Genomic DNA, 13177 nt, shown 5'->3' with positions numbered 1-13177 from the left:
CCAAACTGATAAAAAAAAAATGTGTTCCCTAAGTATCCATTTATTAAACAACTGTCAAAGAATTTCAGGTATTTTATACTTCATTGTTTAGCATTAGGAAGTAGTATACAAATTATATGGCAGATTGACACAAGCTAACAGGGGGAACCTTGAGAGCATATTACCATGCATTCAAAAGGGAACCCAGATCCTTTCATTTATTACACAGCTATCAATGAAGGCGCAAAACATTTAGTACAAGCTGTTTCAGAAGAGTGACAGCAACCAGCAGCCTGTCCTTTAGCTTTTCTAACTGCCATCTTGTATTGAAGGCTCACTGCTCCAGGCACAATTCTCTTAATGTTGCATTTGTCATCAGTCTGTTGCAATCACCTGACCCAGTGTCTGTATGTGGCGCCAGTTAGGAGAAGATTCGTAGATGACATTTTGAAAGATACAGCTTGCTAAAACTCAAAAGCCTCAAGTACCCTTTCATGAAGGATGAGAATTTCTCAGAATATATTAGCTAATCCTCATGTCTTGAATAATTTAAAATTCACCAATGAGAACTCCTTTCTAACATCACACTGATTAGAAAGTCTCAAAGTTCAGTGGTATAAGCTCATTTCTGACACTCACTCTGCTAATAATCAAAATCTCCCTCATGACCTCTGCGTTGGCCACTTCTGGAGTATGGCCACTCTGATAACTACTGTGCCTGAGGGGTGAGTTTCAAGCAGATGACTTGATGGCCCCAACACCTCAACATTCACACACACTCACTGTGCTGTCAGGGTGAAGTATTTTGAAGTAAAATATTGGCATATCAATCCAGATTCTAAGTAAAGGGAAATAATGAACTGAAACAGGGATCTCCGGATAAGTACAAAGCAATGACATTATAGATGTTCACAAGAATCAACTATGGGGAAGTTGAAATATCATTTGTGGTAGAAATGATCAGTTAGAGCATTTATATACAGGTTAGATTATATAGGAAACAAGATTAGTAAGTAAGGAACTCCTGATTTGTTTCTGATCATACTTGTTGAGAACCTCCACATTAAAATTTAATATGAGGCTGGCTTTTGGCGCAGCAGTTAAGATGCAACTTGGAATACCTGTAGCCCATCTCAGAGTACCTGAATTTGAGTCCTGGTTCCACTCATAAAACCAGCTTCCTTGGAATGCCCACCCTGAAAGGCAACAGGTGATAGCGCGAGTACCTGAGACCTTGCCACGCGTGTGAGAGACCCAGATTGAGTTCCGGATTCCTGGCTTTGGCCTGACCCAACCCTGGCTTTTGTAAACTTGTAGAAAGTGAACCACCAGATGGGAGATCTCTAATGTGCTCTCTCTGTGTGTGTCTTTTAGGTTAATAAAGCAAAAGTTTACTGTACTTGACTTTTAAAAAATCTAAGTTCTTGATATAGAATTTGGAAAATATAAAAAAATTCTTGAAATAAATCACCTCATATGCTAGCTTCAAGTTCAGTCAATATCTAGTGTGGTAGAACCTTCCCATTTTCTTCTTGTCTGGGCCTTGTAGATTTTGCAGAAGTTTTTTCACAAAATACAGTGTTCAGTTTTTGTTCTGATCACAAAATAATCCAGATTGAATTTAGAAAGCAGAGGGAGAAAACAAATCTGCATAATCCCCTTTCTTAGGAACCATATTTGATTTGCTCTATCCCTGCAGCTAACACATTGCCACATCCAGCCGACTATGTTGCCTGTTTTATAAGTGCTCTGTGGAAAAAAAAGAGATTGTTTGCCTCCGCTGTACTAAGACAACATGTGCTAAAACCAAAATTGTAGCCATGGCTTAAAGGAAGGAAGCAAGCAAACCCATTTGTGTTAGAAAAATGATTCTAAAGCTTATTCCTTGAACTTTTTATTGCAGAAGTTGACCTTTCCGAGCAAGATATCCATTCCCCAAATTGTATATTGCATGCCAAGAAGTTAAGTCAGATTACTGGTCTACTTCCTAGAATCTAAGTTTCACATCTGTATTTGTATTTCAATGAAAAGGCTTCACGGTGCACTAAGTCATTAAGGCTCTGGGATCTTTGCAACTCTTAATGACAGTCCAACAGGGAAAGTCATTGTAGAGCAAAAATAGTCATGGGATTAGAGAAGAAAGGCTGGTTTGCAATACCATTGCTGCTGTGCACGCTCCCTCCCAGGAGGTGCATGAGTGGATTGAGATGTAAAGCTAAGGCTTTGCAGGCATTTATGGGGAGTTATGGCTGAGTTATTCACCTTAGCAACAAGATGCAACAGAAAATTTCATTGAGAATGAGAATCTTTACAGTTACACATGCAGTGTCTTAACCTAATAGCTTTAAAACAATATACTTAAGTGATTGGAGAAGAAAATTATAAAGATAGAAAAATTTCGTCTTAATGTAATTCCCTTATAATAATCAGGTGCATTTTTTCCCTGCAAATTTTCTAAGATTAAGTTGGAAGAGTGCAGTGATTAATGTTACTTTCAATTTTCTTTCCTTTTATTTGTTATAGCTAAACTAAGTCAAACCAGAAACAGATACAAATCACCAAATAATTTTTACCTTGGATCACACACACTCAGAAATTGCCACACACAAGTTGCTACTAGTTTCTGTGTTTATGACACACAAAAGAATCTTGAAATGAAGCTGGAAACTAAGTTTCTGAGTTGAAATGGAGTTTGTTCTCAAAAAATAGTGGAAGTCAGAAATTTTAGACAACTAGGCAAACTTTTCCCTAAGAAATTGTTGAAACTGCTGCCTACAGTGCTGACATCGGCATCCTGTATATGTACCTGTTTGAGTCCTGGCTGATCCATTTCTGATCCCACTCCCTACTAATGGCCTGGAAAAAGCAACAGATGGCTCAGTTGTCTCAGTGGTCCCTCTACCCATGTGGAAGACCCAGATGAAGCTCCTGACCCTGTTCTGGTCTCAGACCTAGTAACTCTGACCACTTGGGAAGTGATTCAATGGATGAAAGCTCCCCTCTGTCTCTTCCCATCTCTCTCTACCTCTGTATTTCAAATAGATGAATAAATCTTTAAAAAAAGAATAAGGAAAGCAGGTAAGTTTCAAAGTAGAAGGAGAGGGAGCCATTGGTGGGATTCGAGGAGCCTAAAGAGTTTGGGACTATAAAAAGTTGACCTGACTGCCTAGCTGGAGACAGACATATGATCTCTTACCATCTTTCCAATTGATCACTGAATGTGTAAAGAAAGTGATCTAATGCTTATGTAAGGGGAAACACAGGTACAAAATTTCCAAGCCCTAAATATATCAAAGTATGCAAAGCTTTAGATGAACTGAAATTATCTGCAGAAGAATGAAGCCAAATCTTCATTTTGGCTTTTTTTGGCAACTGGATTTTAAGTGTGTTGTGTGGAGCAATTTCCTAGACACTGTGATTTGGAATGGTAGCACTCGGAGTGACACCAGAATTGGAGATACAAACTGCAAATTCCTCTCACAGCTACTATTTAAACTGGATGTAATTGTCTTTACTGGATTTTTAAGTCCACAAATTGGTACTCTTTCTCAATGAACTAGAATAAGAACTAAGTAGAACACAAAAAGTCGATGGTCTTCCTATGTCACTGCAGTAAGTTGAAAACCTTGATGTTGAAGCAATGAAAAGCCCCTTGAAATATCAAACTACGAAGAAATGATGCACAAAGGAAGAGATAAAGCAATGCAGTTATTTTGTTAAGGAGTGAAAAAGTAATTTCAAATTTAGTCTGGTTCAGCTTCTGGTACACTAAGGAATTATTTTAAAATGCAGAAAATTTATTTTATTTCCCGATAGGACGTTCCATATAATCAATATACACTATTGAGCCTCAGAGTAGGAATTTAGAATATAATCCTACCCCTTATCTAATATGTATTATGTTTCTATGTACATTGCATTCATAAAAATATTATGAAGGCATATGTATAAACACACATGCATGATCCTATAATCATGGGCCAACAGAAGATTAGATTACATGGAATAAAACTGGTTTACTTATTAAAGTCTAAAAAGCATAAAAATTTCAGGGAATGTTTTCAGCTGGAATTAGAGGCAGAGAAAATTTCTTATGAATATATTACTTCTATTCATTTTATATATATATATAATATTTTATATATATAAAATATATATTTTATATATATATATATTCTGGCTAGAAAAGAAAAAGGAATTGCTAAGACACTGTGTTGCTGCCTCCATGTGTTTGTGTATTCATGAATTCCTCCTGGAATGCCTGTCCGCTATCCTAACAGCTAGTCTGATCCCTGGCGCATGGTGAATACTTGCAAATTCTCAAGTTGCTCTGAAGACTCAGTGTTGTGCTACTCAGCCCATGAGTGTTTACTCATGTCCTATAATCTGTAATGATCTCTCCTTTCTCTGCACTTTTATTACCTTTAGAATTTATATGGCTTACTTGATAGCTTTCAAACATGATTTTACCATATTTTCTTTTTCCTTGTGCATTGTCCTCTGAATGTTTTGTCATCTACTTGAGGGTGGATATTAGATCTTACACTTCCACGTATTGCCTTTGCTACAACTCAGAGTCTTGTGGATGAAAGTGTAATACTTATTAAGTGTTAAGTATAATCACCTAAGTGATTGCTCAATTATAATTCTCTGGTATATTTCTTTGGCACAGAGAAAACATTCAAATACATGACTTCATAAGTTAATTCTCTTCCTGCAAGTACCAGCATCCCACATGGCCTCCAGTTCGTGTCCTGGCTGCTCCACTTCCAATTCAGTTCCCTGTTTGTGACCTAAGAAGGCCCAAGACCTTAGGTCGCTTTGTGGTACGGTTCAAGAGTTTCCTGGTTCCTGCCTTCGGATCGGCTAAGGTCCAGCCGTTGCAGCCATTTGAGGAGTGGACCAGTGAATGGAAGACTGCTCTCTCTCTTTCTCTCCTTCTCTTTATAAATCTGCCTTTCCAGTTAAAAAAAAAAAAATCTGTAATGAAAGCTTAGCCAGATAGTTTGTTTTTCATTTTAAAGAAAAGTAATTCAGTAGTATTATAAACAGATGCTTTCAGAAAATGCTGTTGTTGTGCTTAGCTACATCTGAGAACGGTCTGGTGTGATAGCACTGTAGTAGACGTTTTAGAATAATCACAGGTTTTTTCCTTGTAGAGCTTCAAGCAGAAGAACGTCTGTCTTTCGTATGCAGAGAATAATTTACAATTTAGTTTTTAGAATGATGGTCTTTTTTCTATAGCTACCCCAAAGGAAGCATCTACTTTGATTTCAAGATTTCATGCAGATTGAAGCTGTGTTCTTTAGTTAGTGACAAGATCTGAATGGATTCACATGCCTGAAGCCCTTTAGATATGTTAACGATTAACATTTTTGGCAAGCGTTCATCTCAAAAATTTTCAACGTTTCTTTTTTACACAGTGACAATCGTTGGCTATGGATAGGTTTGAATAAAAGAAGCCCTGATTTACAAGGATCCTGGCAATGGAGTGATCGTACACCAGTGAGTTGAAACTTTATCGTTTTGTGTAATATGTAAGGAAAATTTATTTTGATAACAAGTAAGTGGGTTGCTGAATAAAACATTTTTACGAAAAATTTCTGTAAAACCATGATAGACACTGAAGAGCTGAGACAAACTTAACAAAAATAAAACTTGGGCATCAGTTAACTTCAAAATATACTACAAAGTTATTATAACCAAAACAGTTTGATATTGACATAATAATAGACATGAACCCTTGAAACCAAATAGAAGAGCCAGGTCCAGCATTGTAACGCACACATGGGTACCCATTCAAGTCCTGGCTACCCTACTTCTGATCTGGTTAATGTCCTTGGGAAACAGCAGAGAATAGCCCAAAGTACTTGGCTCCCTGCCACTCATGTGGGAAACCTGGAAGAAGCTCCTGACCCTTGACTTTGGCTGACCCAGCCCTGGCTGGTGTAGCCATTTAGGAAGTGAACCAGCAGATAGAAGACTTCTCTGTCCGTCTATCTCTCTTTCTCTCTCTCTTTCTCTCTCTCTCTCTCTAACTCTGCTTTCCAAATAAATAAGTTAAACCTTTCAAAAAATTGCCTCAAAATGACTGAACAATGTAACTGTAAGCTCTAAAACTGTGATGCCGGGAGAATCAAGATGGCGGAATAGGATAAGGACACGTTTAAATGGCCGGAAAAACCTTTAATCAGGATGAAGCAGAGAGGACATATTTCAGGAAATAGGAAAGGACAGAACAACAGCAGAGGGGTACCTGGAGACTGACAGACACAGAAAGCAGCAGACACAACGGTGTGGTGTTGCAGTGACTGATATTCCAGCAGCATTGAGCTAATGGCGATCTGAAGTCCACCAGCAGCCAGAACTCCACCAGCAACCAGGTGGGAAGTGACTTTCACTGGGAGCTTGGGAGGTGAGCCCAGACAAAGAACTGTCCATCCTGTTGGTCCGTTTGATTTGACCAGGAGCAGAGACAGAGCAGCAGATCCCAGACAGACAGTGCGAGAACAGGGTGGATTTCACAGCCCAGTCAGCCCCCTAGAGCTGGATTGGGTGCCATTTTGCCAAAGGAGGAAAGGGCAAGGGAAAGGACTGAGCATGCGCTGAGCTGGGAGTGAGCTCAATTCTGACCCGGTGAACTGCATCGACGTGGCATTCTACAGGTTCCACCCGGGGCAGGTCTGGGTAGCCCTCGGATCGGACAGCCAGTAGATCAAGAACTGTAGTGTTGGTACGTGAGGCGCCATTTTGTACACTGTGGCAATAGCTTTGGGACTGCAGAAGAAAACAGTGAACTGCGCATGTGCTGAGCTCACGAGAACTCACTGAGTTCACTGGATTGCACTGGTCCCACAGGAAAATAATACCGACTGTGGCATCGTACTAGTCAAAGTAGGTCCGTGTGGCACCCAGACCTAACGTCCAACAGGTTCCAGCAAGATCAGTGCAACCAACAACCTAATTGTATAGGACACCTGGTGTCTCTCTAATCCTGGGACCTGCTCCAACCGGAAGTGGGAGAAAGGTTGCAGAGACAACAGTGCAGCCTCACCACGGTATCACAGGAGGTGGAGAGTGGTGAGCCAAGAGCTGGGGCTACAGAGACCACCGTGGAAATCTGACATAAGAACCCAGACCTGGAACTCACTGGAGGTTGTGGCACAAGTGGCTGCAAGCAATTGTGTACCAACTGCAATAAATAAAATCGCATTGTAGACCTGTGGGTGACACAGCTTAGAAACCTGCCCCAAGGAGAAGACTCTGCTAACCAGAAGTACAATGAACAAGGGCAAAAGAAGAGACAAAGTCACAATGAATATTACCGAAAACTCTCCTGCAAAGGAGCAAAACCTTATGCCACCTCAGAGTCACTGAGGAAGATATCGAGAAAATAGGGGACACAGAATTCATAAAACTCATTCTAAAGACTCTGATCAAAAATGAAAAGCTCATGCAAGAGTTCAAAGAATTTAAGGAAGCAATAAAGTATACTTACCTGGCAGGGGAGATACATGATCAGGAAGCAATAAAGCAAATCAAGGCTGGTATATCAGAAATTAAGAACACAGTGGGTCAAATTAAAAGTACAGTGGAGAGTCTCCAAAATAGAATGAAGCAAGCAGAAGAAAGAATCTCAGAATTGGAAGATATTTCCTGTCACCAGGGGGAAGCAAACAAAAAGCTGGAAGCAGAGCTGGATCAGGCCAAAAAAAGTATTCAAGAATTGAAAGACACTACTAAGAGGCCAAATATAAGAGTTATGGGAGTCCCAGAAGGTGCAGAAACAGAAGCTGAGTTTACAAAAGTATTTAAGGAAATAATAAAGGAAAATTTCCCTAATCTGGAGAAAGAATTGGGAAACAAGATCCAGGAGGGGCACAGAACTCCCAACAGGCTTGATCAAAAGTGATCTTCACCAAGACACATGATTATCAAGCTCTCTTCAATTGAACAGAAGGAAAAGATCCTTACATGTGCACGTGAAAAAAATCAATTGACATATAAAGGAATGCCAATTAAATTCACAGGAGATCTCTCACTGGAAATGCTACAGGCCAGAAGAGAATGGAGTGACATAGTCCAGATTCTAAAAGAAAAAAATTTTCGGCCCAGGATAACATATCCAGCAAAGCTTTCTTTTGTCTTTGAAAATGAAATAAAATTCTTCCACAGTAAAGAAAAGTTAAAAGAATTTGCCTCTTTCAAACCTTGCCCTTCAAGATGTTCTCTTGGCAGAGAAGAGGAATAGCACCTACTAAAGCCAAAGGCAAATGGGAAGAACATCCCAGTAAAATGATAACAGAACACTAAACCAATGAACAACCCATTCCTAAAATGACAGGACCAAAGTAACACCCATGTATATTAAACTCTGAATGTAAATGGCTTAAGCTTAATCAAACGTCATAGATTAGTGGACTGGATTAAAAAACAAAACCCATCTGTTTATTGTGTGGAGGAGACACACTTCAACAAAGATCAGCGGAAACTGTATCACATGGGCTTTGCTGTTTTCTGTTGGTTTCATCTGTTCAAAACACTTTCTTCTGATTAAATCATGCAATGACTTGTAGATCTTGCAGTGGCATCATTTTCTTCAAGATGGTTCTTGATTTTCATTTCTTCAGCTTCACATTAGTCATTTAATAGCATGTTATTTAACTTCTTGGTGTTGTTAATTTCTTTTTTCTTCCTGATGTTGATTTTGTTTTGTGGCTCTTCATTTAAGGGGATGTATAGTAACTGTGTAATGGAGACTATCATATCTAGTAACATGTTATTTAACTTCATGGCATTGTAAATTTCTATTTTTCTCTCTGTTGTTGATTTTGTATCATGACTTTTTATTTAAAGGGATGTACAGTAGCTGTGAAATGGAGACTAATATCCAGATGTGAGGATGCAGTGTAGTATGCATTTCTGCTTCCAGACAAAAATGGACTTACAATGAAACTGTTTATTATATCTTGACAATAGGATGCTGGACTCTCTGCCATTGTCCATGCCCGCAATGATGGACATATGACTGAGTATGAAGAACTATATGTTAGTAATGATATAGAGGAACTGGGGGGAGGAAATAGGGGAGGGGATAAGGGAATATGGAACTGTATCATAAAATGTTAATAATATTAATAAAATGTTAAAAAAAAATAAAGTAAAACTGTGATGCCAGTAGAAGAAAACATAGGTGGAGAAGCTCCCTGATACTGGCTCGGGCAATGGTTTATTGGTCATGACCCCAAAAGCACAGCAAGAAAAGCAAAATAAGCAAATGAAATTGTATCAAACTGAAATGCTTTTGCACATCAGAAGAGATGATGATCAGATGAAGGGGTCAATCTACAGAATGTAAGGAAGTATTTGCAAATTATATGTCTGATAAGAAGCTAAATATATAAAATACAAAATAAACTGAAATAACTCAATGGCAAGAAAACAAAAAACCTGATCAAAAGGACGTGAATAGACATTTCTTAAAAGTACATATACAAGTAGCCAGTTATATGACAACCATAATGCAAATATGAATTAAGGCTACAGTGAGATATCACCTCACTCAGTGAGGTTAGAATAGCTATTATCAAGATGACAAAAAATAAGCATTGGTGAAATACCGGGGGGTGGAACCCTTACACACTGCTGGTGGGAATGCAAATTAGTGCAACCATTTTTATGAAAAATATATATTTATATGGGACCCAGCGCAATAGCATAATGGTTAAAGTCCTCACCTTGAATGCTCTGGGATCCCATATGGGCACCAGTTCTAATCCCGGCAGCTCCACTTCCCATCCAGCTCCCTGCTTGTGGCCTGGGAAAGCAGTCAAGGATGGCCCAGAGCCTTAGGACCCTGCACCCGCGTGGAAGACCTGGAAAGAAGCTCCTGGCTCCTGGCTTTGGATTGGCGCAGCACCGGCTGTTGCAGCCACTTGGGGAGTGAATCATTGGACAGAAGATCTTCCTCTCTGTCTCTCCTCCTCTCTGTACATCCGCCTTTCCAATAAAATAAATAAATCTTTAAAAAAATGTATGGAGTTTCTTCAAAAACTAAAAAGTGGAACTGCCAAGGCCAGCATAGCCCAGCTCCTGTACTTCTGATACAACTCCCTACTAATGACCTGGGAAAGCAAAGGAAGATGAGCCAAGTGTTTGGGCCCCTCCCATCCGTGAGGGAGACCTGGATGAAGTTCCTGGCTCCTGGTTTTGAAGCTCCTGGGCTAGCTCTGGCTATTAGCAGATATCTGAAGGGTGAACCAAAAATATGAAAGTTTTTTTTTCTCTCTTTCCCCCCCTCTTTCTTTCTCTCTTTCTGTGTTTGTGTATGTTTCTGTAACTATCTCTCCCTCCTTCCTTCCTTCCTTCCCTCCCTCCTTCCCTCCAAACCCATGTAACTGACTTTCAAATAAACAAATAAATAAATCTTAAAAAAATGAATCTACCAGGCCCAGCACGGTGGCCCAGCAGCTAAAGTCCTCATCTTGTATATGCTGGGATCCCATATGGGTGCCAGTTCTAATCCCGCTTCCCATCTAACTCCCTGCTTGTGGCCTGGGAGGGCAGTCGAGGATCGCCCAAGGTCTTAGGACTCTGCACCCACGTGAGAGACCTAGAGAGGGCTCCAGGCTCCTTGCTTCGGGTTGGCAGATCTTGGAGGGTGAATCAACAGACAGAGGATCTTCCTCTCTGTCTCTCCTCCTCTCTGTGTGTCTGGCTTTCCAATAAAAATAAAAACAAAATCTTAAAAAAAAAAAAAAGGAACTACCATCTGAACCAAAATACCACTCCTGAGTATATATCCAAAAGAAACTACATCAATATATCAGAGAGACATATCCATTCCCATGTGTGTTACAGCACCATGTACAATAGTAAGATAGAGATCCAATATGTCCATCAACAGAGGACTGGATAAGGAAAATGTGGTGTACATAAATACAATGGAATACTGTTTAGTCAATCATAAAAATGTAATTGTGTCAATTGCAATTGCATGGATGAACCTAGAGGCCTTCATAACCTAGACACAGGAAGATACTGGTGTGACCACTAACATGTGAAATCCAAAAAGCCTTCATCCTGTAGAACTCAACAGTAGAATAGTGATTACCAAGAGCGGGAGCAGTTGTGAGGAAGGAGACGTTGATCAAAGGATACAAAATTTCAGCTACAGAATAACAGTAAGCTCAATAAATGTATTGATAATACAGATACTATACTGACTATAGTTAATTTATTATGTTCCTGAAAACAGTAAGAGACTTAGTATAAATTTTTCTTGCCACAAAAATAGCTGTGTGAGGTAATGAATATGCTAATTAGCTAGACTTAGTCATTCTATAGTTACACTGTATGTAATATACACATAATTTTTATCTGTCAGTTTTAAAAATAAAATTAAAATATATCATATTACCATTAAATTGTAAGTGTATGTTGGGATGGAGATAGTCATGTAAATTAGAAGGATAAAGTAAGTTACAAATCCCATTCTTATTTTCAAAGAAAACATGCATTGTCTGTCTGATTCTAACACTAGCCAGATATGGGCATGCTTTTGATTGTGTACCACAAATGATTTTTTTTTCCTAAAAGGGGTTGTCATATTGTTTGCCAACTCCTTTTAAAAATAAAGCAACAGTTATGAGAAAAATAAAGTATATTTATTCAGGAAAGTAATTTGTTTGGATAACCTTTAAAAATTCTTAGATATTACCTCAAATGTTTGTATTATCCTAAAGGGAGCTTTAATGAAACACTTTTAGGAGCAAAATTATTCCCAGTTTTTCAATATTTGTTCTACCTCATTGCTGTGGTCAATTCACTTTGTGTTTTTCTAAATACAAGACTCCTTGCGTTTTGTTCTCAGGTTGGAGCATGTATGAGATAAGTGGCACTTCATCACATGGAAAACAAAGTCTTTGGCAAGCTCTTGATTCTCTGTGACTCCAGTGGTGAACTTCATACACCATTAACCTCTAGTTCTGAAACTGTGTCTTCCTTCGTTTGGATTCATATAACATTATGACTTTCTCTAAGTCCTCTGAAGATTTAGCATTCTGCTGTAAAAATGAGATGAGAAGGTTTTCTTTGTGTAACCTGTGAACATGCTGGAGTTACTAGAGCTGCTTAAATGACATCTAAATTGCAAATATTTCTACATCACTCTTAAATTCTCGAGCCTCTCTTGTCTTTTCAGGTGTCTACTCTTCTCATGGAACATGAGTTTCTGCTAGATTATGACATCAGAGACTGTGCTGCTGTCAAGGTCAGTATAATGCCAGAGAGTTTATATCTTTAGAAAACCAATCTGCTGTCCCATGTGGTCAGCAGCAGATCCACGGGTGCCTTTTGTGGGTAGAGCATCGTGTCAGGTGCAGTGGGTGTTAAGTACATTCCTGGCTTTAGTAACCTAGCTTACACTTAATTTGAGAAGATAAAACTTACATTCAGCAAAGGGCACTGAGTTGTGGGGGAAATTATATAATATTGATAGTTTTAATCTGCATTAGCTCTAAGATATATCATATAGTAAGTTGAAATCAAGACTTGAATTGAAAGGAAAATGTAGAACACAGCAAGTAGCGTGAGGCTATGGCACCAGCATCCCATATGGGTGCCGATTTGTGTCCCAGCTGCTGCACTTCCAAACCAGCTCCCTAACTCTGACCTGGTAACGCTGCAAAAGATGCCTAAAGTCCTTGGGTCACTGCATCCACATGGGAGACCTTAAAGAACCGCCTTGGCTCTTAGCTTTGGATAGTTTCAACACCGACTGTTGCAGTCATTTGGGGGAATGAAGCAGTAAATGGAGTCTCTCTCCCTGCCTCTCCTTCTCTTTGTAAATCTACCTTGCAAATAAAAATGAAAACATCTTTAAAAGAAAAATAAGGAATAAGTAGCCAAGGTGTAGATTTCAGGTAACTGCTAATGTAAAAAAAGGAAAGACAATGAGAAAAGAGACCCCTAGGTAAGTGTTTACTTTGTCACTGTTTTCAAAGTAACTCTTCTATTAATAAGCTGTGCAATGTCATGCCCTTTAACAGAATTCACGGTTTAACTCAAAAAAAACAAAGGCTTTCAGTGAGGCTCGAACAACTTTCAGCAATGTTGGTGCAGTCGATTCTATGTAAACAAAGTCCTTGCATGTGGAGAGACTTGAACATGTACAAAATTAAGTGGATACGAGCAGGTG

The 13177-nt window shown here is 39.1% G+C and overlaps 1 protein-coding gene across 2 annotated transcripts in view; it reads left to right on the top strand.

The window, feature by feature from the left end:
- LOC101520298 (CD302 antigen) overlaps positions 1 to 13177 on the top strand; it is a 117996-nt gene that overhangs the window by 35935 nt on the left and 68884 nt on the right. For both annotated transcript variants that reach the window (XM_058664548.1, XM_058664549.1), the window contains exons 14-15: positions 5403 to 5484; positions 12182 to 12250. In XM_058664548.1, the coding sequence (XP_058520531.1) occupies positions 5403 to 5484; positions 12182 to 12250 (151 nt within the window). The remainder of the gene's footprint in view (positions 1 to 5402; positions 5485 to 12181; positions 12251 to 13177) is intronic.

Source organism: Ochotona princeps, chromosome 5, assembly GCF_030435755.1.
Source record: "Ochotona princeps isolate mOchPri1 chromosome 5, mOchPri1.hap1, whole genome shotgun sequence".
In the NCBI taxonomy this organism is placed as follows: domain Eukaryota; kingdom Metazoa; phylum Chordata; class Mammalia; order Lagomorpha; family Ochotonidae; genus Ochotona; species Ochotona princeps.
The sequence above is the reverse complement of the archived record's forward strand: the minus strand, read 5'-3'. Positions and strand labels throughout refer to the sequence as shown.